The sequence below is a fragment of the Octopus bimaculoides genome, chromosome 8, assembly GCF_046866305.1.
Source record: "Octopus bimaculoides isolate indiv1 chromosome 8, ASM4686630v1, whole genome shotgun sequence".
Classification (NCBI taxonomy): domain Eukaryota; kingdom Metazoa; phylum Mollusca; class Cephalopoda; order Octopoda; family Octopodidae; genus Octopus; species Octopus bimaculoides.
Window position 1 is genome coordinate 30,684,367 of NC_142935.1, and position 26,535 is coordinate 30,710,901.

General features: G+C 37.2%; 1 protein-coding gene across 4 annotated transcripts in view; it reads right to left on the reverse strand.

The window, feature by feature from the left end:
* LOC106874635 (neurobeachin-like protein 1) overlaps nucleotides 1-26,535 on the reverse strand; it is a 228,537-nt gene that overhangs the window by 43,717 nt on the left and 158,285 nt on the right. For all 4 annotated transcript variants that reach the window (XM_089356297.1, XM_089356298.1, XM_089356295.1 and 1 more), the window contains exons 9-23: nucleotides 24,830-24,944; nucleotides 22,950-23,056; nucleotides 22,411-22,494; nucleotides 20,597-20,695; nucleotides 18,165-18,408; nucleotides 16,697-16,800; nucleotides 14,922-15,023; nucleotides 14,026-14,162; nucleotides 8,548-8,680; nucleotides 8,201-8,320; nucleotides 6,068-6,359; nucleotides 5,327-5,409; nucleotides 3,994-4,083; nucleotides 2,255-2,444; nucleotides 1,067-1,200 (exon numbers count right to left, since the gene is read on the reverse strand). In XM_089356297.1, the coding sequence (XP_089212423.1) occupies nucleotides 1,067-1,200; nucleotides 2,255-2,444; nucleotides 3,994-4,083; nucleotides 5,327-5,409; nucleotides 6,068-6,359; nucleotides 8,201-8,320; nucleotides 8,548-8,680; nucleotides 14,026-14,162; nucleotides 14,922-15,023; nucleotides 16,697-16,800; nucleotides 18,165-18,408; nucleotides 20,597-20,695; nucleotides 22,411-22,494; nucleotides 22,950-23,056; nucleotides 24,830-24,944 (2,034 nt within the window). The remainder of the gene's footprint in view (nucleotides 1-1,066; nucleotides 1,201-2,254; nucleotides 2,445-3,993; nucleotides 4,084-5,326; nucleotides 5,410-6,067; nucleotides 6,360-8,200; nucleotides 8,321-8,547; nucleotides 8,681-14,025; nucleotides 14,163-14,921; nucleotides 15,024-16,696; nucleotides 16,801-18,164; nucleotides 18,409-20,596; nucleotides 20,696-22,410; nucleotides 22,495-22,949; nucleotides 23,057-24,829; nucleotides 24,945-26,535) is intronic.

Here is a 26,535-nt window from a genome sequence, read left to right on the forward strand (position 1 = left end):
AGGTAAAACACAGCGATTAGCAATCAATGGCAAACGGTGTAGTGATGATAGAGATAATGGAGATGATGGCGGCAGTGGTGGTGATGGTAATGATAGCTGTGGTGGTAGTAGTGATGTTGTGGTGGTTGAGGTTGTAATCGTGGTAGATGTGGTAGCTGTAGTGATGATGGTGGTGGTGGTAGTGGTAATAGGTAGCAAACATGATGGTTATGATAATAAAAGAAAATGACCAGGAGGACTACATCAAAATAGCAAAGAGCAATTTCTTTGACTGAGAGTAAATCTTGATTACAGACATATTTAAAAGGACATGGAATAGAAAAAAAAATATATATATATATACAGAGGAGTGGCTGAGGGGTAAGTAGCTTGCTTACCAACCACAGACAATAATTTTGTCTGAAGTGCTAACAATTCTGCCAGCCCAATGCCTTAACAACAACAACAACAGCAGCAGCCGCCGTGCCACCACCACCACCATCATCATCCAGTGTTTTAAATCCAGGTTTTGCTCCCATTAACAGGGGTGGCTGAATCTACCACAATGCCATAGCAACCGAAGTAGGCAAGTGCAGCCCACCCCAACTTTTGAATTAGCTGGTACCCATTCTCCTTTGCTATCATGAGGCACTTTTGGAGCTGGATTTTCCATGGGGAGCATGCTCTTGATTACCCCCAACCTCAGTTTCTAGACATGAGTGGTCCCGAGCCCAAAGCCTCTACCATGATTTTTAAGAAATGTGATGGAAAACTAGCTCAGGAAGGGAGGGATGCTACTCCCTGAGACCCCTTTTGGCCCCCCCTGCAAATAATATAATAATCCTTTCTACTGAAAGCACAAAGCCTGAAATTTGGAAGAAGGGATTAAGTTGATTACATCAACCCCAGTGTGTAACTGGTACTAATTTTATCGACCCCAAAAGGATGAAAAGTCAACCATGACAGAATTTAAACTCAGAACATAACGGCAGATGAAATTTCGCTATGCATTTCACCTGGTGTACTAACAATTCTGCTAGCTTGCCGCCTTAACAAATAAAATAATAATGAGAAGGAAGCATGTCACCTTTTGCAGCAAAGCTCCAACAGTTGCAGCACCATGTGTTCGGATAAAAGAATCTTGGTTTTTGGTTTTGGTCTGAAGCATGTTCCTTAATAAAGTTAGGAATGCTGCCACCTGATTCTGCTCCAGCTTGGCATCTGAAAAATAAATGCAACCAATCACTCAATGAAATAACTAGGCATGGCTGTGTTGCAAGAATTTTGCTTCCCAATCACAAGGTTTCCAGTTCAGTCCCATTGTGTGGCACATTGCGCAAGTGTCTTTTACTATGGCTTTTCCTGAGAGGATTTGGTAGACAGAAACTGAAAGACGGCCATTATATATGTGTGTAGGGGGAATGTGTGTGTGGGAGTATGAAAGAGAGAGAGAGAGAGAGAGAGAGAAGGAGAGAGCGTGCATTACTGTCTCCTTGCTTTGAGTAATTGTTGTAAATGAGCACCACCATTATACAAATGATGTATTCCATCCCAGGAATAATGGGTGAAGAAGATGGACAGATGGATGAAAATAGATTCTTTAAATAGTCATATTTGATCAATATTTTGTCAGTGGCTGTGTGGTAAGTAGCTTGCTTAAGAACCACATGGTTCAGGGTCCAGACCCACTGCGTGAAACCTTGGGCAAGTGTCTTCTACTATAGCCTCGGGCCGACCAAAGCCTTGTGAGTGGATCTGGTAGATGAAAACTGAAAGAAGCCCGTTGTGTGTGTGTATATATATATATATATATATATATATATATATATATATATACACACATATATATGTATGTGTGTGTATATATTAGTGTGTCTGTGTTTGTCCCCCCTACATCGCTTGACAACCGATACTGGTGTGTTTAAGTCCCCCGTAACTTAGCGGTTCGGCAAAAGAGACTGATAAAATTAGGCTTACAAAGAATAAGTTCTGGGGTTTATTTGCTCGACTAAAGGTGATGCTTCAGCTTGGCTTTGGTCAGCTCAAGGCTGTTGTAGAAGACATCTTCTCAAAGTGCCATGCAGTGGTGCTGAACTCAAAACCACATGATCTAGAAGCAAACTTCTTAACACACAGCCATGTCTGTGCCAATAATACAAAAACTAAGAGGTAGAGACAAATATGCTTTTTGTGTTCAACTTTTGGCCTCAAAGATAAAGTGTAAAGAATAAAACTGATTGAAGAGTAAAATGAAATAGATATGGTAAGGCTGTACCTGTTGAAGAATTGTGCTGAACCAAAACCCATTCTTCATTTGGATCTGAAACAGACCTCTCTATAGGGTTACGATTGAAGTTGTTATCCATGCCAGCTTCAAGGACTTCAGCAGATAAATGATGACATTTGTTGATATGTTCAAGTAAGGGAAACAAAATCTGAATACCACCAATACAGTTGATCACATCCTGTAATAGAAAAATAAAGACATTCTTTATGTCATTAGGCATGAGTGCAACACTTTTAAAACAAGATTATATAGCCAGAAATACTGACACCGGTGCAGAACAGATATTTATGTTAAAGACCTTGAAAACCACCCTTGATAGAATTTGAACTCAGTCAAGACAAAAAGGCCTGAAACATTTAGTTCATTTATGATTGTGCCTGATTATTTTACTAATTAGACAAATGAAAGTAAGCATCTTATCAAACAACTCAATAAAACAGTATATGGTGTAGTGGTTAAGAGCGTGGGCTACTAAGCCCAAGATTCCGAGTTCAATACCAGGCAGTGACCTGATCATCAAAAAATACCTTAGGAATGAGAACACAGGTTTGAAATTTTCCCAAGATACCTGATGAAGGCTGGAGGGTATATCAGCCAAAACATTGCATTAACAACAAACAAGACGAGGACAAATATCCTTCAAATGTAAATAATGAACTCAATAAAAGCTGGCCTTTTGAATTACAGGTACAACTCATTTTTGCCAACTGAGTGGACTGGAGCAATGTGAAATGAAACATCTTGCTCAAGGACACGATGCACTGCTGAAAAATATACACATACATATACCATAAACATACAGAAACATACTGTTGTAACAGATGTTTTACAGTCAGATGTCCTGGTGCCCTCGTAAATTGTAAAGTGAAATTGGAACATATTTCCTATAGAAACAGACTGACCAAATAGATAACATGTCTTGTCCAACTACAAATATATAAACTAAAATCAATTGTAGATGTTTCAGTTTAGAAATTATTGATTAATATTTCCTCCGTTAGCTCGTCTACCCTGCCATTAATGTAATGAAAACTTTATATTTTATTATTTTTTTGGTGAAATATTTTGTGTATGTGTTTTGTTTTGTGAAACAGATAAAGTTTCTTCATGGATCTTTGACGTTTTCTTTTAACAACATTGCACAGGCATGGCTAATGTCACTAAGAAGATTGTTTTGTAACCACATGGCTTCAGGTTCAGTCCTGCTGCACGACACCTTTGTTGTTGTCTTCTACTATAGTCTTAGACTGACCAATGCCTTTTCAATGATGACTTTGGAAGACAGAAACTGTGTAGAAGCCAGGTGTTTGTATACATGTGACTGTGTGTGTGTGTGAGTCTCTGTGTGCATATGTCAAACGAAGTTGGGGGGACAAACACAGACACGCAAACATATACACACACATACATATATATATATATATATATATATATATATATATATATATACATATATACGACGGGCTTCTTTCAGTTTCTATCTACCAAATACACTCACAAGGCTTTAACCAGCCTGAGGTAATAGTAGAAGACACTTGCCCAAGGTGCCATGCAGTGGGACTGAACCCAGAACCATGTGGTTGGTAAGACAGATGAAATGCCACTAAGCATTTTGCCCAGAATGCTAACGATTTCGCCAGCTCAGATTCATTAAACACAGATAGACATATAAATACAAGAAAAAAAAGGAAATTAAATGCTCAACTCAATATTTCTATCATTTTTACCTTGATATCCCATGTGATACACTTGTAGCCATGTAGCTGTCCATGGTTTTGGTTGAAAGAGAGATCAATACAGAAACCATCTTTACAAGCCTGAATATTAAAAAAAAAAATATATAAATAATAATGTAATACATGAACGTGCTTGTTTTTGTTTTTAAATCACTAGAAAAGTTGTGATACAATACAACATCACCAGTTGAAATATAATCAAATAATGTGGCGTCAGACAGGAATTATACCATTTTTGTTGTCTTTTTTGGCAAGAGGGGTAGGCATGGATATGTGGCTAAGATGCTCACTTTGTATTCTTAATACATTCCAATAGATTCAAACAAAAATGTGCTATTTGCAGTTGTTTCGTCAGAGGAGAACAACTCCTGTAATACAATGAACGAAATTTCATAACACTCTCAACTCATTAACAAAAGGGATTCTGGGACATCTGGTGTTTCAACATTGCCATGTCTCATCAGCCAGAAACAACCAAATTAATGAATCTCACAAGAATCAAGGTCCTTCTTTAGCCCTTTTTGTACCAACCCACCCAAGACCACCAATGGATCTAGGATACGAACTTCCTATTTTAAAGTGAACTGAATTAAAACCTTCCATAAAAATTTCATATTTAATTCATATTTTAAACACCAGTTTAACAATGATTAAGTTATTTTACTAAATTCTTCAACATTACTAAAATTTATTAAAACAAAGGTGCCCCAGCATGGCCACAGCTCATGAGCTGAAACTAGATAAAATGAAAATGAAAGGTAGTGCATTTTAACCCTTTCAATACCAAACCAGCTGAAACCACCTCTGGCTCTCTACTACAAATGTCTTGTTTTCATAAGTGTTGAATTAAAATCTTCCACCAAACCTTAGTCACAATTTATGTTCCTAACACTAGCTGAATGATAACTAAGTTATTTTACTAAATTCTTTGTTATATTTAAAGTAATTTAAAGAAACACAGAGCATCTCAACAGAAATATGGTAACAAAAGGGTTAAAGTATATAATAGAGAAACAATTCTTAACCCTTTTGATACCAACCTGGCTGAAACCAGCTCTGGCTCTGAGTACAAATGTCTTGTTTTCATAAGATTTGAATTAAAATCTTCCACCAAACTTTAGTCACAATTTATGTTCCTAACACTAGCTGAATGATAACTAAGTTATTTTACTAAATTCTTCGTTATATTTAAAGTAATTGAAAGAAACACAGAGCATCTCAAAATAAATATAGTAACGAAAGGGTTAATAATTTTTCTTATTTATAATAATATTAGAGTTAAAGTTTATTTCTGTCTCAAATTTAAATTTAGAAGCATTTTTACCTTTGCATTGTAGTAAAGCAAAAGTTTCCCTGGAAGATCAGAAAAGTCTCCATCTTCAGTGAATATGTTCGAATAGTTGGGGCCTGTAAAAGAGATAATAAAACAATTTAGAATACTGAAAATGTTCAAAGTTTTTTGGTGGAGTGAGCTTTTTTTTATTTCTTAAGCTTGTCTTCTGACACTGTAAAAACCATAAAATATTGCTCAACTTGCTTGAATGCACATAACTGTAAATATTATGGCCATAAATATTTATCACATGATATACTATAAAAGTAGAAATGGAATACTGTTTTATAAAATAAATACTACAGAAATGATTGACAATTGTTATTTGTTTGTGTTTTGGTTTTACATTCTGGATACATGGTCAGCTGCTTTCATTATTCTACTGATAATTTTAATTATTAAAATGATTAAATCAAAAGTCAAATCACAATCAAATGGAAATTGTAGTTGTGCCAGTGCTGCCTGACTGGCTCCCTGTGCCGGTGGCACGTAAAAAGCACCCACTACACTTTTGGAGTGGTTGGCATTAGGAAGGGCATCCAGCTGTAGAAATATTGCCAGATCAGATTGGAGCCTGGTGCGGCCTCCTGGCTTGCCAGTCCCCAGTCAAACTGTCCAACCCATGCCAGCATGGAAAACGGACATTAAACAATGATGATGATGATGATGATGATGATAATGGTCATGATAAAAATCCACTGAGCATTTGAAGTGAAGATTGCAAGAACTCACCATGACTATACAGACTCTTTATTTCACCTGGCTGTAAAGGTTCATGGAAGACACACACTGAACCAAGTAGACCCATCAGAGCAATTGGTTGGCCCCAAGTATCATCTTGGGTGCCTCCAAGAAGATTGGTCACCTCAGACGGATAATCTGATCTTGTTGAAGAGCTAAAGTTGAAGAATTTAAGTGAAGCACTTCTTCTACGTTCTGGAACTGTGGGGGAAACTGGAGACATGTCCACAAGGAATTCTACAGATCTCAGACCAGCTGAGCCAATTTTACAGGATGAGAAGGCCTGAAACAGAAAATGAAATACAAATTTGTTTCTCTTTTCATTAAATTTCTTTAATGTATATCTTGCATTAATTATGTTACCTCTCTCAATTTTTTGCAGTCATTTTTACGAATAGCTACATATGTGCAATATAACTATTTTTTGTTTATCTCCTAAATATAAATATCAACATGTTGTTGGAACAATTCCTCCACTCTTAGATTCTTTTATTACTACTTATCCAATAAACATGAAACAGGAGTGAAGCATCTTGTCAACCAGTGACACTGAGGTATGTAGAGTTATGTGCCTTGTTCAGAGATACCACAACGATTGTTGTAGTAATAACATTGAAAATCCCGATACTTTTATCTCAAAGGAATTGTCCCATATCAGATAAGACAATATTTTTAAAATGTATTCAGCAGATAAAACAATATTTTTAGAATGTATTTAAAAGATATAAAAAGTGTAAATGTAAAGAAATAAAAGTAAAGAAACTACATTATTCTTTTCTACTCTAGGCAAAAGGCCTGAAATTTGGGGGGAGGGGCCTGTTGATTAGATCGACCCCAGTACGCAACTGGTACTTAATTTATCGACCCCGAAAGGATGACTGGCAAAGTCGATCTCAGCAGAATTTGAACTCAGAACGTAAAGACAGATGGAAAGAAACTACATTATTATGCTGGCTGTTATTAACTGTTTTACATCATTTGCAAGTTATCTTGAAATTACCATATTTACTCATGTATATATTATGATTTCAAACTTGATTTTAACTGACAAAAATGGTGAGAAGCTCATACGTGAGATAATGCTAAAACTAAGAAGGAGAATGACAATTCAGAGCTTGGTGTCTTGGTCTTGCTGATGGAAAGGCAGCTACTACTGTGCTGGTGCCATGAAAATAGTACCCAGTCCACTCTGTAAAGTGATCGGTGTTAGGAAGGGCATCCAGCGACAAAAACCATACTGAAACTGAGCTGCTGGATCAAGAAGTGGTCCTCTGACCTGTTGGATCCTGTCAAACCGTACAACCCTATGCCAGTATAGAAAACAGGCATAAAAAGGATGATGCATGATAGTAGTGTTGCCAAGAGCAAGCATTCACATATACATAAGCCAATAAAAGAACCATTCTGTAATCATTTCACTTGCTAGAAATAACAGCCTACTCTCCCTTGCATCACACTCTACCATCTTCAAAAACATTGGGCTGTCACAGCTGAAATATCTCTGATTATACAGGTCTACATGATTAGGGCATTTATAGCTAATGTGATGTCAGGACAAGGTGACTTATACATACATCTATATGTATGCATGTATGTATGTATGTATGTACATATGAGGGGGTGCTGAAAAGTTCCTGGCTTTGGGTAAAAGAAAATACAGGAGGAGCAGTTGATTATGATCTTATTCAACATATTCCCCTCTCAGATTCACACACCTATTGTAGCAGTCCTGCAGTTTTTCTAAGCCCTGTGAAAGAACTGAGAAGGTTGGGTCTCCAGCCAGGCCTTTCGTGATACCCTTAAAAGCAGGAACTTTTCAGCAGCCCCTCAAATACACACACACACATTCACAAAATGAGCTTCTTTCAGTTTCTATCTAGTAAATCCATTTAAAAAGCTTTTGTCAGCTAAGGGCTGCTATAGAAGACACTTGATAAGTGATGTCATAGCACTGCTAATACAGTAAAACATGGTACTGACTTACAAAAACGTTTAATATACTTTGTAGTATACAATGTTTGCATAACGAAATACTGTATCCCTACAGGTCATTAACATATATACTATTTTACGAATTTATTAAGAGTAAAAACAAAAAGAAACAACAGTTTATGAGAGACTCACCTCAGTTGTAGTAGGAAATTTAAGTTGGACATTTAGTTTCAAGAAACCATCAACGTATATAGCCAACTGACTGTTAGTAAATGGTCTACGAGAATTAGTATGAACAATGTCAAGACAATGCTGCAAGTAGAAGAAGCAAATAAAACACCATCTATGACTCTTGTTTATTGTTTTCAAAATTTGGATAAATTTGATCAATTTTCAGATATATGATGACAGAGTGCCAAGGAGAAAAAAAAAAAAAGTGAATTTATTTGACAACGAAATCTAATTAAAATAATTTAAAGAAAAACGAAATGAAACAAGAATGAAGGAAAAAGATTTTTTAAGAAATATTTTTTACAAACCCAATGTGAATCTTTAAACGGATAATCTGTGAGTGATACACTCGAGTGATCTTTCCGGTTATACACAGCGACCACAAGGATACCTTCTGAAGTGAAGAACGCTTCAAAACCATTGCCAGAACTTGTTGAGAAACTGAAATAAAACCAAAGAATAATATTCGATTGATTTATTATCATGTGTGAAGACTATCTTTGATTTTGTATGAAAATATAACATTGTGTTTGTAACATAAAGTGTAGTCATGACCAAGGAGATGATCAATCAAATGAAGACATTAGATATGGTTTGGATGTAAACAAAGAGACAGTTGAATAATTGGAGATATCATATATGGTGTGGATGTTGGAATAGAGACTATTCAGTGCAGCTGTTTGGACACTGATGATATGGCATGGCTGCCTGGACATTCAGCCCGTTTTGGCGACAGTACTTTTTGGCACGAGAGGCAAACACACACACAAACATGCATGCATATAGAAATATACACATACAGAGAGTAGGAGGGGGAAGAGAGACTTTACAATTTTTTAATTGAACATGATTGACATGCAAAATTAAGATAAATGCAGCCCGTCTAAGAGATGAGTCATGAGAGGTGGGATGGCTGTTGCAGTGAGTGCCACTGGCCATTCTCAGTGGTAATGCCTTTGCAATCAATCCTCGAGATGTGACTGAACATACCATTTAATCTGGGATGTACTGCCTGTTACTCCCCCACTCCCATCTTCTGCTCCTTAATCCCCCACTTCTGTTTGTTTCCTTGGTGAGGTAGGTTTTTTTTTTTTTTTTTTCCTTTCTTCCTGTAAAAAATATGCTGCTAAGTGAAAATCTATTATGACTCAAAGAAACAAAAAAAAAAACAAAAAGAAATTGACATAAACACTATTCCTTTCCTCCTACACACAAAGAAATATGCTTACACACATAAATAGAGAAAGAGAGGGAGAAAACAAAGGAAGCATTAAAACAAGTGATGTCAAATAAGCCAGCATTAAAACGGCAATGCCAAACAGGCAGTGCCAAAATGTCTCATACCCTGTGAATGTGACCAAAGAGACAGATGGATGAACAAAAGACATTACAGATGTTATTTGACCCCAGGTCAGCCCTAACTGAGTAGGTCCTCAGTCAAACTGTCCAAACCATGCCAGCATGGAAAGCGGATGTTAAACGATGATGATGATGATGTGTGTGTGTGTGTGTGTGTGTGTGTGTGTGTGTGTGTGTGTATGACAGCTTCTTTCAATTTCTGTCTACCAAATTCGCTCACAAGGCTTTTGGTCAACCCAAGGTTATAGTAGAAGACACTCGCCCAAGTTGCCAAGCAGGGGAATTGAACCCAGACTCATATGGTTGGGAAGCAAACATCTTACCACACAGCCAGGCCATGCCTTTTTAACATTTCCCCATACACAGGAACCGGATTTGCTACAATTTACAACACTAGAAAGTGGATTTCAGTTTTGCAGGACGAGTGAGTGATTAATGACAGGTAATTACTCACCTTGAGAGAGAAAGACAAAGAGAGGGGGAGGAGTGTGTGTGTGTGCATGTGTGTTCTTCAAACAAGTTTTGAAAGCAGAGTTGATATAATAGGCTCTGATTGCCTGGCTACACTCTCCACTTTAATTACTTCTATGACAGATTGTGCTTAGTTGTCAGAAAGCTCAGCAAATGCATCGCCTATGCGCACGTACTGGTTGCTCATACTTATCTGGACTTGTTAATTCCATGCTGCAGATGTACTTGAATAGAACTTACCTCTTTGATTCAACACAAAAAAAAAGAACAACAAAAAGGTTGTTCAACCTGCTAAAAATAGCAGCCAAATGACCCTCAAATTATAGCCTATGGTCATGAAAATGGGAAGGAGAGATTAGACAACGATGTCCTAAGTAGACCAGGCCTGGACAGAAAATAACAAAACATCCGATGGGATGGTCATGGATGAATTGCCTTTGAGCAGAGATCTTGCTTGATTAGGACTGAGATGAGTTGGAAGAGCAACAACTAAAAATAAAAATAATAAAAAAAATAAAAACAACATCTCCAAGATATCCAACATGAGTTGTTATTACCAAGATTATCTTAATCCATTAATTATCTTCATAAAGTGAAAAATAAAATAGGTACAGGCATGGCTGTGTGGTTAAGAAGCTTGCTTTGTAAGCATGTGGTTTCAGGTTCAATACCACTGCACAGCACTATGGGCAAGTGTCAACATGTTTTCTGCTATAGCGAAGGCATGTGGCTCAGTGGTTAGGGTCTTCAGCTCACACTCGTAATGTTGTGAGTTCGATTCCCAGTGGTGCATTGAGACCTTGAGCAAGTCACTTTATTTCACGTTACTCCAGTCCACTGAGCTGGCTAAAAGGGTATGCATGTCTGTGGAGTACTCAGCCACTTGCATGTTAATTTCATGAGCAGGTTATTTGCTTGACCGGGTCAACCTTGTCATCATAACCGACTGAGCGCCAGTTTTCTGCTGTAGCTCCAAGCCAAAAGAACAACTGAGAGCGTATTTGGTAGGTAGAAACTGAAAGAAGCCCATCATATGTATGCATGTGTGTGTGTGTGTGTGCATGTGTGTGTGTGCATGCATCTGTGTGTACACTTGTCTTGATATCGTGATGGTCGTAAAAGAACATCACTGTCATACAAGCGAGGTTGTTTGTGTCCAAACTTCCTTGAAAAACATGCCTGGCCATGGAGAAATATCACCTGACTTGAAAATAATTGAAGGTTGGCAACAGGAAGAGTATCCAGTCACACAACAAATTCCATATGACCACCCTGCTCCCCATGCAAGAATTGGAAAAGTGTACATTAAACGATGATGGTGATGCTGTTGATGATGATGATGCTGTTGATAATGATGATGCTGTTGATAATGATGATGCTGTTGATGATAATGATGATGATGACGACATGTACGTTTCTGTGGGTAGTCAAGGATACCAAAATGGAAAGCCTGTTAATATCAATTTTTCATAATCACTTTGTAACACGAGCCGACAAAACGAAAAAAGGAAACAAACATGATTAAATAACATCTAACATTCCCTCCCCCCCCCCCCATCTCCACCCACCACCGTACCCCAATTACGCCACACCCTTCAGGATCTGACAGTAATGTCTAAACAGCTTCAGTCGCCATCTTTGCAAAGAGCAAGAATTCTCCCTTTTGTGTCTCCTCAAACAATGTCAAGTTGGAAGCAGACAACAGCTGAGCAAAGTTAATATTTTGTTAAGGATTGTAATTCTCATTTTCTTCTTTGGTTCTTCTTTCCTTTCGGTTGTTGTTTTGTTTTGGTTCGTTTTTTGTTTTTTTTCCATTTCCATGCTAACAACAACAACAACAACAACAACAACAACAACAACAATGCTAGGAAAACAATATCAATACTTTCAGCTTCAGTTGCTGCTGTAAACAGTTGAGAGAGAGAGAGACACAAAAAGAGAGAGAGAGAGACAGAGAGAGACACAAAAAGAGAGAGGTGGACATGCAGATGAATATTGGATTAGATAAAGAGAATGAAAAATAGAGAGAAAGAGAGGTGAGATAAAAGAGTAAGGAGCAAAAGGGGACGTGTGTGTGTGAGAGAGAGAGAGAGGTTGTTAAAGGGAACATCAATACACTTATATATACCTATATCAATTTATCTACCCATCTACCTACCTCTCTCTCTCTCTCTCTCTCTCTCTCTCTCTCTCTCTCTCTCGAGAGAGAGAGAGAGAGAGAAGGAGGGACAGACAGAGTTATAAATATATACATATCTTATAGTTACAACCATATAACTACATTATCATCATTATAATTTCACATGCACTTTTATGGAAGAAGTGAATGGAAAGATAAAGAGATAGACACACAAACACATGCGCACACAAAGAGACTGGCGCACAAACATGTACACACACACACACTAACATGCATGTGTGTGCATGTGTAGAGATTTTCTTGCATTGCTAGATGCATATACAGGGCAGCCAAAAAACAGGTTTACTGTTATCACGTAGGGACTTGAAATTTCTTTCAAAACATTTTATTACATTTAAATTTCTATTTTACAAACTGAAAAGGGAGCTCGATAAAATTAAATAAATTAGCATAGAATAATGGTTTCATATTTTTTTATAATTAAGATTATGGGTGGCCCAAAAGTAGGTTTGCAGTTATTCAACTCTCTCTTTTGCATTCATATATTAACAGTTTAGATCTTAATTATAAAAAAATATGAAACCATTATGTATGCTAATTTAGTTAATTTTGTCAAGCTCCCTTTTCAGTTTGTAAGATAGAAATTTAAATGTAATAAAATGTTTTAAAAGAAATTTAAAGTTCCTACATGATAACTGTAAACCTACTTTTGGGCCACCTTGTATATGACAGGCTTCTTTCAGTTTCCGTCTACTAAATCCACTCTCAAGGCTTTGGTCAACCCAAGGCTATAGTAGAAGACACTTGCCTAAGGTGGCGTGCAATGAGACTGAACATGGAACCATGTAGTTAGGAAGCAAGCTTCTTACCACCCAGCTACACCTGTGTGTGTATATCAGTGGTTACCAACCTGGGGACCGAGGAGTCCTGGTAGTCTGCAAAGGTATTACTGGAGGGGTCCATGAACTTAATTCAAAATTTCATATATATATATATATATATATATATACACACACACATACATAAGGATAAGCATATTAAAAGGGGTCCATGAGAAAACTCATTTAAATAAAAGGAGTCTTGGTAGCAAAAAGGTTGGGAGCCCCTCTAGATGGCACTGGCACAAGTGCTTTTTACATGGCACCAGCACAGGGCTCTTGCAAGAGAATCCTCTTCATCAGGTGCAACAGCATTAACACTGACCACTAATATATATTAGTGGATAATGTTAATGTTGTTCCACCTGATTTCTTCTTCTTCTTCTTCCTCTTCTACTTCCTCCCTCAGCTTCTCCTGCTTAAACCATCAATTCTCGGTACCCAAACTATTCCTTAAGGATATGGAAGAGGAAAGAATCTCCTCCATATTCTTAAGAGTCCTTGGGCCATTAGGTTTTGGGATCTGATGATATGCCATGAAGCTAAGCCCTTTATGGACGGGAAACCTAAGGGAATCCCATAAACCAGCCTTCCCTATTTTTAATATATGCTGCTCTGCATCTTAGAGTGTGCTGCTTCTTTTGGATTTATGTTTTTACAGACGAAATATATATATATATGTATATATATATATATATGTGCAAAAATACTTGAAGAGTAAAAAAGTGATGAGAATAATGAAGAAGATAATGTAAGATGAGGCTTTAGGACGGATGAGAGGAGATGAAGAATTGATATGTAAAACATATGTCTAGACAAAAATGAATCGATAGAAAGAGGAAATAGCATGAAAGCAGAACATAAGGTAACATAAGAAATAGAAAGAAAGAGAATGAGAGACAATAGGTGTTATGATGGCAGAAAGTTCAATGACTTACCTGTAAAGCTGTCTACGGTAGGTTTTTGTGTCGTACAAGTTAAACTCAGATACATTGACTTCGTTGTCCAAGCAGACCCATGAATGGAAAGAGAAACCAGCCCCAGGCCACTTCTTAATGCACGGAATGGAGATGCCCTGCAAATATGATAAAGCACATCATTTGAGTAAATATTGGATTCAAAAAGTCTTTGGAAGATTTTTGGCCGGCTTTAACTCAGTTCCTTCTCCAGCCATGGTTTTTTTTTTCTTGAACATATGGACTTGAAAATGTTTAAGATGGACATCAATTGCACCCAGGTCAGCAATCTGAGCAAGACAAGGGCTCTGAATATGCATCATACAGAGGAAGGGAGGGAAGGAGGGAAGGAAGGAGAAGAACAACAATACTGCCACTAAACAGCAGCAGCAGCAGTCAGTCCAGAACTTGACTGATACCTTATCAACCCCATGAGGATGAAAGGCAAAGTTGACCTTGAGAGGATTTGAGCTCAAAAAAAGCAAAGACCCAGATCAAATACCACAAGATATTTGGTATGAGAATCTAACAACGCTGGCAAAAAAATAAAATAATAACAACAACAACAGTTTACCTGTTACCTTGTACATTCTTTTATTATCAAGAATGGCCAATCTAAATGGAATCATGGTAATAAAACAAACAGTTATAGGAAATTTCACCATAAACTTTTTTATTATAGAAAAATTTGCTGTATAGGAAAAATGCATCTTAAGACAAATTAGCCAAATGGACAACGACTGCTTTGTGCTCCAGAGTTTGCTTTGGCGGCAGTGGTAAGTAGTAGTGGGTGGGGTAGAGGCACAAGGAATGAGTAAGGAAGAGGGAATGTTGAGAAACCAATATACAGAATTAAATATTTCTCTAAAACTACTTACAGCTCCTGGTTCTTGGATACAAAAGAAGTGTAAGGATTCATCCCTTCCATCTCGCCGAGCCATTGTAGACATAGCTTTTAACAGTCGACTGCAGTACGGTATCTAGGTAAAGAGAAAAGTTGGAAAATAGTTTAAACACTTGGAAGATTTTATATTTTCAATCAAATTGATCTCTTGTAAAATAACAGGAACAAACAAACACTCATCTCTCCATCCATATTCTTGAAAATATCTTTCATCATCATCACCATCATCATTTAATGTCCACTTTCCCAAGTTTGTATGAGCTGGACAAAATGTTTTCTATTTTCTTTTTGTGGAAGGTGGGGGAAGATTTTCTACAGTCAGATGTACTTCTCGTCATCAACTTTCACCTGATTCCAAGCAAGGTAATATTTTCCCATGGCATCAGAATGCTTCACATTGGTCAGATTCTACATCCATTATCGAAACGAATCCATCTGCTTGATCAATAATCTTTCTAATCTTTAGCTCTTGTCATATTGTGTTGTCTCTCACAAACTTCAACTGTTATCTTACATCTTTCATCTTTTATTTGTTTTCTGCCAGACTGGCACCCGTGCCAGAGGCACATAAAATGCACCATTCGAGTGTGGGCGATGCCAGTGCCACCTGACTGGCCCCTGTGCCAGTGGCACGTAAAAAGCACCATCCGAATGTGGTCAATGCCAGTGCCACCTGACTGGCCCCTGTGCCGGTGGCATGTAAAAAGTATCATCTGAACGTGGTCAATACCAGTGCCACCTGACTGGCTTCAGTGCTAGTGACATGTAAAAAGTACCATCCGAACATGGTTGATGCCAGTGCTACCTGACTGGTTCCTGTGCTAGTGACGCGTAAAAGCACCCACTACACTCTCGGAGTGGTTGGCGTTAGGAAGGGCATTCAGCTGTAGAAACATTGTCAGATTAGATTGGAGCCTGGTGCAGTCTCCTGGGTTGCCAGTCCCCAGTCAAACCATCCAACCCAGCATGGAAAACAGACATTAAACGATGATGATGATGATGATGACTATGATCTTACTGGGGTACCATCTTGGAGGGCTTTTGTGGAAGGAACTGAGTCTGGTACTTATTTTTCTTTTAAGCCTGGTACTTACCCTGTTGGTCTCTTTTCCTGAACTAGTAAGTCATAGGGATGTAAACAAACCAACAGTTAAGTGGTGGTGGGGGAGGCAAACTCAAGCACTGAGACACACACAATGGGTTTCATTCAGTTTCCATCAACCAATTCTACTCACAAGGCATAATGAAAAAAAGAAAACTGTTGCTCCTAAACTTGTTCACTTCCACTTCTACCCAGCTCTAATTTTTACCTCCTATATTCCATCCTTAGCCAACGAGTAATATATGAGGTCCTTTCTTTCAAAAACCCTGACCCACTGGAATTCCTATCTCTTCTGTTCTCACATTACACTGCCCACTAATTTTAAATCAAACTAGTTGAATCAATCTAACTGATCTATCAATCACTTCCACCTGTCACAGTCCACCTCATTCTATAACAAATGCAAAAAGAAATTAATAAATGCTTTGTGTAGACATTTGAGAATAGTTTGTCAAATATTACAGCTCTTTAAACAAATTATCTCCGGTGTTATACAGGAAAACTTGATACACAGAATGTTTGATTTTGATTTTTTGCATTTTTTTTTTTTTTTTTTTTCAATGTCAATCTTTACACTGCAAGTATTACATTAATACATAAAAAACTAAAAAAAGTTTCAGAAAGACTAAAACAGCTGTAATTCTTACCATTTTGTCTTCTTCATCAATTCGCAATAAACCTATCAGCTGTTTCAGCTCCAGAGATGAGATTGATAAAGTTGCCATGGTTTCCAGGAGATGGATCAGATTGTCTATGGGGCCATAAAAAAGTAGAAATCAATATTGCTAATAGCATTTAGTTGAAGAATTCAAACAAATCATTGTTGAGAAAATATTATATGACGTATATTGTCAATGTTAGCATTGCTCTGTTGAGGTTAATCAGATACGAGGCGGGGGGGGGGGGGGGGAATAAAAACCAAAGCTTATGGATTTGATGTCTGAAACGATAATTTAGTAACAAAGCAGCACAGTTTAATAGTGCTACATCTTACATAAAACTTATCGTGATAACTATCTCTACTGATCCAGACATGTGAATAGCCCTAAGTAGATATCAATAAAGAGCAACACATATTTATTTGAAGCAGTTATGTAATTCAGTGAAAGGAGAGACGGTAAGGAAATCTATTAGAAGTAATAATAGATCTAGAAGTTAACATCGTACATATGTACGGTTATATTTGACCGATATTGTGGCATTGCCTTGCAGCTTCATGGATGCTGCAAACATATTGACTTGTCTTTCTTTCATAAAATATCCATGGGTGGAGAAGCGGTAAGCATGCTTGGGGCAATACACTTGCTTCTGGAAACAGCTCAGACACAGCAGAAATGGCTAAGTTACTGTCTCTACAATACTGTCAACAAACAACCAAAATGGCCAACCAAAGGTTAACACATTGAGCCATTCTTAAATCCACAGCCACTAAGGACCACGTGACAATGTGATGTTGCTGTTATTGTTCAGTCCTAAGTTAGCCATTAAACCAGGCATATCCTGCCCAAATATTGAACCTGTTTAAGTTCAAACCAGTCAGATCCAGCCTCTTACACCTATCTTACAATGTCATTCTAAAAATGCGTAATTACATCATCAAAATCTCAAAGTTATGGAGAAACGGATGATTGATTAAAAGCAGTGTGATTCAATAAGCATAACACTGATAAAGTAATCTGAATACTTAAGGGTTCATTTATCTAACTGGCACTCCATTGGTTGCATCAATGAGGGTGCCAATTGATCCAATTAAGCAAACAGCTGGCTCATGAAATTAACATTCAAGTGGCTGAGTATTCCACAAATGCACGTGCCCTTAATATAGTTCTCAGAGAGATTCAGCATGACACAGAATGATATGACTGGCCCTGCTCAAACTGAGCACATGATCAAAAGTGTTCCAGCTTTCAATTGTGCATCTGCTTGATGTCCTGTGTAGGACTATAAAACCCAATGTATCTTTTCTGTATTTAAGACAATGGGCTGTGATTGGAGGCTAGGTTTGGCTGGTGCTATTTCTAGCAGGCTGAGAGACCAAGTACAGGTCTTCCCATTAAATCCTTCTAAAGCAGGTGAAATACAGAGATAAATGACATGAAAAGAAACATTACTCACAGACAGCTTTATAAGTTATTTGTTTCTCTCTCTTCAAAGCAGTCAAAATGGAACCGATTAGTCCTTCGTTACAGCAGTTCATTAAGTTAATATGACCATGGCAACATAACAACTGCAACTTTTTGGACAACCACACTTGAAGATCAGCAGACTGGATATCAGGTAACCAGTGAAGAAGGAGTTTGGCAGCCGGCACATTCCGAATGTTTTGCAATTTGTGGTCGTCAAACACATCTTCAACAACCTATCAAGAATATCGATAAAACAAATATTGATTTTAAAATTTATTGCATTTTTTTAGTGGCACCAACAAGAGAATTATTGATTTTAAATGTAATTATTTGTTTAAGATTGAACAAGAAAGTATCTCTTTCATCCTTTAAGTGTTTTAGTCACTGGACTGTGGCCATGTTGGGGCACCACCTTGAAGAAATTTTAGTTGAATAAATCAACTCCGGTAATTTTTTTTCCCTGAACTGCTAAGTTATGGGGGATGTAAACACACCAACGCCAGTTGTCAAGTGGTGGTGGTGTTGGTGTGTTTGGGGGGAGGGGCGTAAAATGCACACACAAAGATACAAACACATACAGTTTTATATATATATATATATATGTATATGGAGGCAATTATGTTGTGCACTATGTTTGGCATTATGTTGTGCACGAGAAGAGGACCCATCAAGCCATACAAAATCACTGTCATAACAAACAATGGTGTCAACACAAATTGGCACCCATGCCAGTGGCACATAAATGCACCCTGGTGTCATGCAAATGGCACATAAAAGCACCCACTCTTGGAGTGGTTGGCATTAGGAAGGGCATCCAGTCACAGAAAACCATGCCAAATCAGACTGGAGTCTGGTTCAGCCTTCCAGCCCAGGTGAAACCGTCCAACTCATACATGTCATGTTTCAGTTGCCATCTACCAAATCCACTCTACTATAACTCAAGGTTATAGTAGAAGGTGCTACACAGTGGAACTGAACCCGAAACCATGTGGTTTAGAAGCAAACCACTTACCACACAGCCATACCTGCACTTATACTAGGACTCGATTATTCAATGGATCCTTGATTTTTGGTTTTAAAAAAAAAATTGTTTTTACTTTTATCTTTTACTTGTTTCAGTCATTTGACTGTGGCCATGCTGGAGCACCGCCTTTAGTTGAGCAAATCGACCCCAAGACTTATTCTTTGAAAGCCTAGTACTTATTCTATCGGTCTCTTTTGCCAAACCGCTAAGTTACGGGGACGTAAACACACCAGCATCGGTTGTCAAGCGATGTTGGGGGACAAACACAGACACACACACACACACACACATATATATATATATATATATATATATATATATATATATATATATATATATATGAGTGGTTGGCGTTAGGAAGGGCATCCAGCTGTAGAAACTCTGCCAAATTAGATTGGAGCCTGGTGTAGCCATCCGGTTGCACCAGTCCTCAGTCAAATTGTCCAACCCATGCTAGCATGGAAAGCGGACGTTAAACGATGATGATGATGATGATATATATATATATATACATATATATGACGGGCTTCTTTCAGTTTCCGTCTACCAAGTCCACTCACAAGGCTTTGGTCGGCCCGAGGCTATAGTAGAAGACACTTGCCCAAGGTGCCACGCAGTGGGACTGAACCCAGAATCATGTGGCTGGTAAGCAAGCTACTTACCACACAGCCACTCCTGTTTGCACATTCCACAATTTCTTTTTCACAATGTTATCATTTGAAAAAAATAACTGGTTGGTTACTAAATTGTTTTTAATGGTGTAAATAACTGATTAATTATTTAAATCTGTGCGGATGGAGCCAGCTTTTCTTTCCTTTTCTTGACATAAAAGTTTTAAATTTAAAATATTGAAACACAAAGAAAAAAATATAAGCCACTCAATAAACATAACTGATGCAGTATTAAATTAAAATAGCTGTCTTCTTCTCATAAATAAATACATCACTGATAGGCCAGTTACTTGTCCTGAGATAACATGTGTAAAAAGTGCAGTAAATATTGAAAAGAAGTGAAAAATCATTCAAGCAGTGGCCAACAAATGCACCAGATGATTTCCAGCCTCTTTGCGCTGATATTTATTGTTTTTAATACAGCACATCCATGAGAGATGTTATCTCAGGATGAATGTAACAATAACTGGCCTATCAACAGTGTATATACATTAAGCATGATACATATTTAGCTATATGAGTCATTGTCTTTATTTTGCTTCTGTTTATACTTTATTTACAAACTTGCATATCAGTAACTTTTTTAAACACAATAACTGTTTCACAATGCTTTATATTAAGTATAAAAGTCAAGACAGATATTATTGCACCTTCAGGAAACATTCCAAACAGTTTAATGTTCCATGAATTTTTTTTCTCAGAAGAAAATAAATACGCATTACTTACCAAATTTAAAATTAATTTAAGTAGGTCCATTGAAGGTTGACCCAGACATTTTAAAGATTCTAGAAGCTTAGTATAGCCATTGTTCGACTGGAACTTCGCCTGGAGGGTGGACATAAAAAAGATGACATATAATATGAGCTATTAACTGTGGCAAGTATGATGGAGAAAAACATAGCTTTAAGTGATGTATAAGACATTTTGGCACAGTTGTTTCGGTACCACTTGGTTTGACATCCCTGATTTGACATGGAATTATTTGACATCAGATGTTTTAAAGTTTTTATTATTTTTTTTAACTTCATTTCTTTATTTTGTTTGCAAAATTCTTGATGTGAAGTTGAGTGTCAAAAGAAATCTTGTCTTGGGAGAGTCATTATGCCAAAAATAATAATAAAAGTTTTCCTCATCTTCATATTTCTCTCTCTTTAACTTTTTGTTCGTGTGTTTGAACATCCTAGTTATACATGCAAGCATGTTTGAAGGAATGTTGAACAGTTCTTGGCTTTGGATAAAAGAAAATACAGGAGGATCAGTTAAATACGATTTTATTCAACATATTTCCCTCTCAGATTCACACAATTATAGCAGCAATTCTTCAGTTTTTCTATGCTCTGTAAAAAAAAAAACTTGGAAGGCTGGGCCTCCAACCAGGCCTTTCGTGATATCCTTAAAGCCAGGAACTTTTCAGTGCCCCCTCGTATGTATGCATAGTTTACTGTTGTCACATATCCAGTGGTTGCTTAAGAAGGCTTCACTGAGAGTCTGGGAAGTGTATGAAACCAAGAGATTCAAATGACATTTTCCATGGACAGATTCACTCGGACCATAATCTTTAAGAAGACACTTTGTAACTCCTATAGTGTTACCATTTCCGATAATGTCAAATGCCACAAACTTAAGTGAATCCTAGTTTTCTTAAAGCTGACACCATTACATGTTGTAAGAGGAGAAATTCAACCATCATTTCACCAAAAGATACAGCATGAGAGAAGAATGCTTACATGGATAGTACTGCTAACACCAGTGGCGGACCAAGTCTAAAAATATTGGTTGCCAGGAGATTAAGAGGGCCCACACGCAACTACAATGCTATCATTTAATTTTTTTTTGTTAAAAGTATTCTTTTCAACTGTCTACAAACACAGCATTCTTCCAGGAGTAAATGAAAAATTCTCAAACTTGCGGGGATGGGCCCCTTAGATACTAACATGGATTCTAATGGTGCAGGGGCCAACTTGCCATTGAGCAAGCTGGCCAGTCTGCCACTGGCTAACACTGTAATACTTGGTAGTACTTTAATCAAGGAAATGCATTTGTTTAATGTTACTGCAGCCTAACAGTGAAATCATAGTTTCATCATTGTTTAATGTCCATTTTCCATATTGGTATGGGTTGAACAGTTTGACCAGGTCTGATGAGCAGCAGAACTGGGTCAGGCCTAATGCAAGCTATGGCATGATTGCTACAGCTGGATGTCCTTTGCAGGGTGTACTGGGTGCTTTTTTTCATGACACTGGTATTAGCAAGATCATCATGTGACTTGCTGGACAAAGGAAAGAAAAACAAAAAGAAAGGAAAAAGAAAACTCCTTGAGTGAAAGCATATCTAAGAGAAGGGGAGATGGTTTAATGCCACGTGTTGAAGGCTAAAATATGACTGAGGGACAAATGTGTGTGTGTGTGTGTGTGTGTGTGTGTGTGTGAAAGAGAGAGAGACAGAGTGTGTGTGTGTGTGTGTGTGTGTGTGTGCATACATGCATTTATCAGTTTTAAAATGTCAAAAGTTTTAAGTATATAAAGCAATTTGAAACAAACCTTGGCACTTGGCGAACCCAACAGAATCATATTGACGACATCAAGGATTTCCACAGCCAGTCTTTGAGCTTTAGCACCAGTAAGCTGTGAAGGGTAAAACAAAAAAAATGTAGAGGTGAGAACTACCACAAACTCAATGCCACATTGGGAAATACAGCCGGGAAGTGAGGCCAATATACTCATAGAGATAGATATATATAAATACTGATATAGTGTTGGAGAGAAAGGAAAAGAATTAATGAAGATACAATGTAGGATGGATAAGAATACAAGTGTGTTGTGTGTGTGTGTGTGTGTGTGTGTGTGTGTGTGCGCGTGCGTGCGTGCGTGCGTGCGTGTGTGTGTGTGTGTGTGTGTGTGTGTGTATTAAATAAGACAGAAGATGAGAAAAATGGAAATTTTCAAGGAAGGAAGGAAAGAAATTGAGTGAAGGTTATAAAGAGAAGGAAGAGGAAGAAGAAGCAATAGATAAAATGAACTGTAAAGTCTAATAGGAAATGCATGGCATGGGAAGGAAGAAGTGATAAAGCCATATTTACCAAAGTCTCGTGAAGGAGTTTTATGAATGCATCAATGGTTCCACAGGTAACCAAGATTACTTGCAATGCTTTTCGATCTCGGCACAGCAGCATCTCGTTAATTGTTTCTGAAACAGCAACAGTAAGAAGTTTCTTCAATATACACACAAACACACACACACACACACACATATACATTCTGTCATTTACACACATAAATAAATACAACAATTACTCTATAAACAATCATAATTTTAATTAAGTCATATCTTGTTACATCTCAGGAGTTCGTAATTGCTGACATTACAGGCAATAATTTCCATACATAATTATTCTTAAGTTTAATAGGTTCGCTCGTTAAATTAATGTGATGTAAAAAGATATGTTTTTTTCTTGATTACTCTTTGATAGATTTATTATTTTCATAACCCTGAAAGGAAAGCTCACGGACAGTCTTTTTCTGTCCAAAGAGGTCTTTTATTCTAGTATTTATATGCTAAAGTAGCAAGCTGGCAGAATCGTTAGCACCCCAGGCAAAGTGCTTCGTGGCATTTTGTTTGTCTTTACATTCTGAGTTCAAATTTCGCCAAGGTTGACAAGGTCTTTGTTGTGGTATTAGATATTTACAATGTCTCCATCCTCTCCAAATAGTTTTATTTTTTTGTTTTATCTGCACTTTTCTGTACAGAAATGGGTGGATGGGTTTTGCTACGGCACTACAAACATGCAACTAGAATGTTGCAAGAAAGAATCATAAGACAGATTCTACAAGGTGAGCTAACCAGCTGGAGACCTAAGGGGGTGGGCAAGAGCATTGGTTAATATTCAAAGTTCCAGTTTGGTCCTGTTTGGAAATTCAGCAGGAAAGTGTAAGATCAGTTGCTTCTTCTGACACAACCTTATGGAAGAGATGCCTGAGGGCAGCACCTTCGTGACCCTCTCACGAGTAGTGGGAGATGAGAATGGATGGATGAATGGATGGGATTTTAAAATTAGAGACCTTACTACTAAGATCTCAACTTGCTTTTGTCAAGCAGAGTTATGTACCTTATTAAAGGATAAGCAGCAATTTACAGTAATTCCTCACCATATTGCAGTTTACTATTTAAGCTTACGTCGATTCCTTCATGGTGTTGTTTTGCATTTATAATAGAATGAATATATAACAAAAAAACATATACAGTACAGTACTGTTTCTACTCCATGGACTTTCACCTATCAGGGGGGTATTTTGGAATGTAACTCACACGATAGTCGAGGGATCTCTGTACTTTAATAAAATTTAAACTTCTAGCCATGTGCACACAAGGCTACGAACTTCAGAAACATCGCACCTCATATCCATATATAGCAGCTTATTATATTTCCTCAGGCTTGTCTAATTAGCAACACATTTTTTGCTGTTCTTTTCTTTTTTGGTCTTGCAAGCCACTTGGCAACCTCACTAGTGCTGGTGGCATGAATAGGTGCTCGGTACACTTTGTAAAGTGCTTGGTGCTAGGAGGGGCATCCAGTCATAGAAATCATGCCAAAGTTGGCATTGGAGTTCAACATGGCCCTACAGTTCACAGAATTTGGACAAACCATCCAACCCATGCTAGAATGAGTAATGAACATTAAACATTAATGATGATGATGATGATGATGATGATGATGATGATGATGATGAAGGAAAGATAAAGTAAACTACTATAATACTGATGTGATTAAATGTTTCAACCACATAGAAAATGCTTCTTTCATCTGACTAAAAATAACTAATGAATGCTTTCCCCACTCCTTCACCTGGACATTAAAACTGTTTTTTCTTACAGTTATAAACTTTATTGTCATTTTATATATTTCGGTGACAATACAAATGAGAAATGGTAGAGAAAGATAAATGAAATGAAACAACAAACCTAAAATGTTTAACATAAGAAGAAGCCCTCCACTGTCATTGTTGGTGACTTCACTGCCATATGACAGCAAAACACTTAAGTAGCCTTCTAACATTTGACCTACTTCAACTTGTCTCTGAAGTAATTAAATAAAAGAAACAGAAGCAGAATGATATATACAGAGAATCAGACAGATAAATACAGCAAATTCATCAAAAAACTAAGCAAAAGAGAGAGAGAGAGAGAGAGAGAGAGAGAGAGAGAGAGAGAGAGAAAGAGAGAGAGAGGGAGAGAGAGAGAGAGAGAGGGAGAGAGAGAGAGAGAGAGAGAGGGAGAGAGAGAGAGAGAGAGAGAGAGAGAGAGAGAAATGAATCAGTCAAAACCTTAATTGAATTCAAGATGAAGCCCAAAAACATTGAGCTATTTTTAGAAACTTTCCTGCTTTAGAGATTTATTTCTGTTTTATGCTGAAAGCTAAATGGAAATGAAACGGAGGAGTTTTTGAACGTAGTGAAAGTGGGAGTGAAAATAGCTGGGAATATAGAAGGAACATTACGTAAATGCATAGATTTAGAGATAAGCTATATATATATAATATATATATAAAATATATATATATGAGCATGTATAGATTAAAGTAAGGATGAAAAAGCAAACACTTGACATAGAGAGACTCCTCTGTGTGTGTGTGTGTGTGTGTGTGTGCATATACTGGAAAAATATTGAGAAAAAGTTGAAAATGTATCAAAATTTTCTTTTCTATATTTATGTTGTGTAATTAAAACAAGTAGAAAATAATTTTTTATTTTGTATGTTTATGTGTATGAAAAATAAAAATAAAAAAAGCATAACGATATGCTTCACAGAATAAATGTTTTTGTGTCTTAATTCCACTGAAATTATATTGGTATATGTATACTTAAGGTAAGTTTGAAATATATAATTTACATAATTTATATAAACACACACAAACAAACATATTTTGAAGAATCTATTTATTCCTTTTCGTAATCCAGCAAAACCAAATTATATTTTCCACATTTCCTCTGATCTTTTATTTCCTTTTCAGGTGTACTGCTTTCATCCAAAGATTTTTTACTCCCAAAACAAGTGAGTGTATATGAAATACATGATGTGTTCTTGCATTCCATTGGCCCAAAATAGTGATGCGCCTTATACAGGAGTGTACATTATATAAAAATGGATATGCTGTGTGTGTGTGTGTGTGTGTGTGTGTGTGTGTGTGTGTGAGCATGATTTTGCTTGCTTGTGTTTGTGTGTGTATCAATACGCAAGGGTAATTAATGTGTACTCATGTGGCATTTACTTGTGACAGTCACTGGACTGTGGTCACGCTTGAGCACTGCTTCAAAACACACACACACACACACATTTTTTATTAAAGCCAGTTCATTCCACCTTCTTGCATTATAAATGTTTTTGTATGAATTCTACAAACACTAATGAATTTTCACATGTATATCCAGAAAATGAAAGAGGTCTACCATGAAAATATGTACTTGTGATGTTATGTGTAATATGGGTGTGTACTTAAGAAGTTTACTTTGTAACCATGTGGTTTAAGTTTCAGTCCCACTGTACTATAGCTCTGGGCCAGTGGATTCAGTCAATGGAAGCTGTGTGAAAGCCCATCAGTTGTTTGTGTGGGTGTGTGTGTGTGTGTGTCTTGTGCTGGTTCCCCTCACTGCTTCACAAATGGTTTTGGC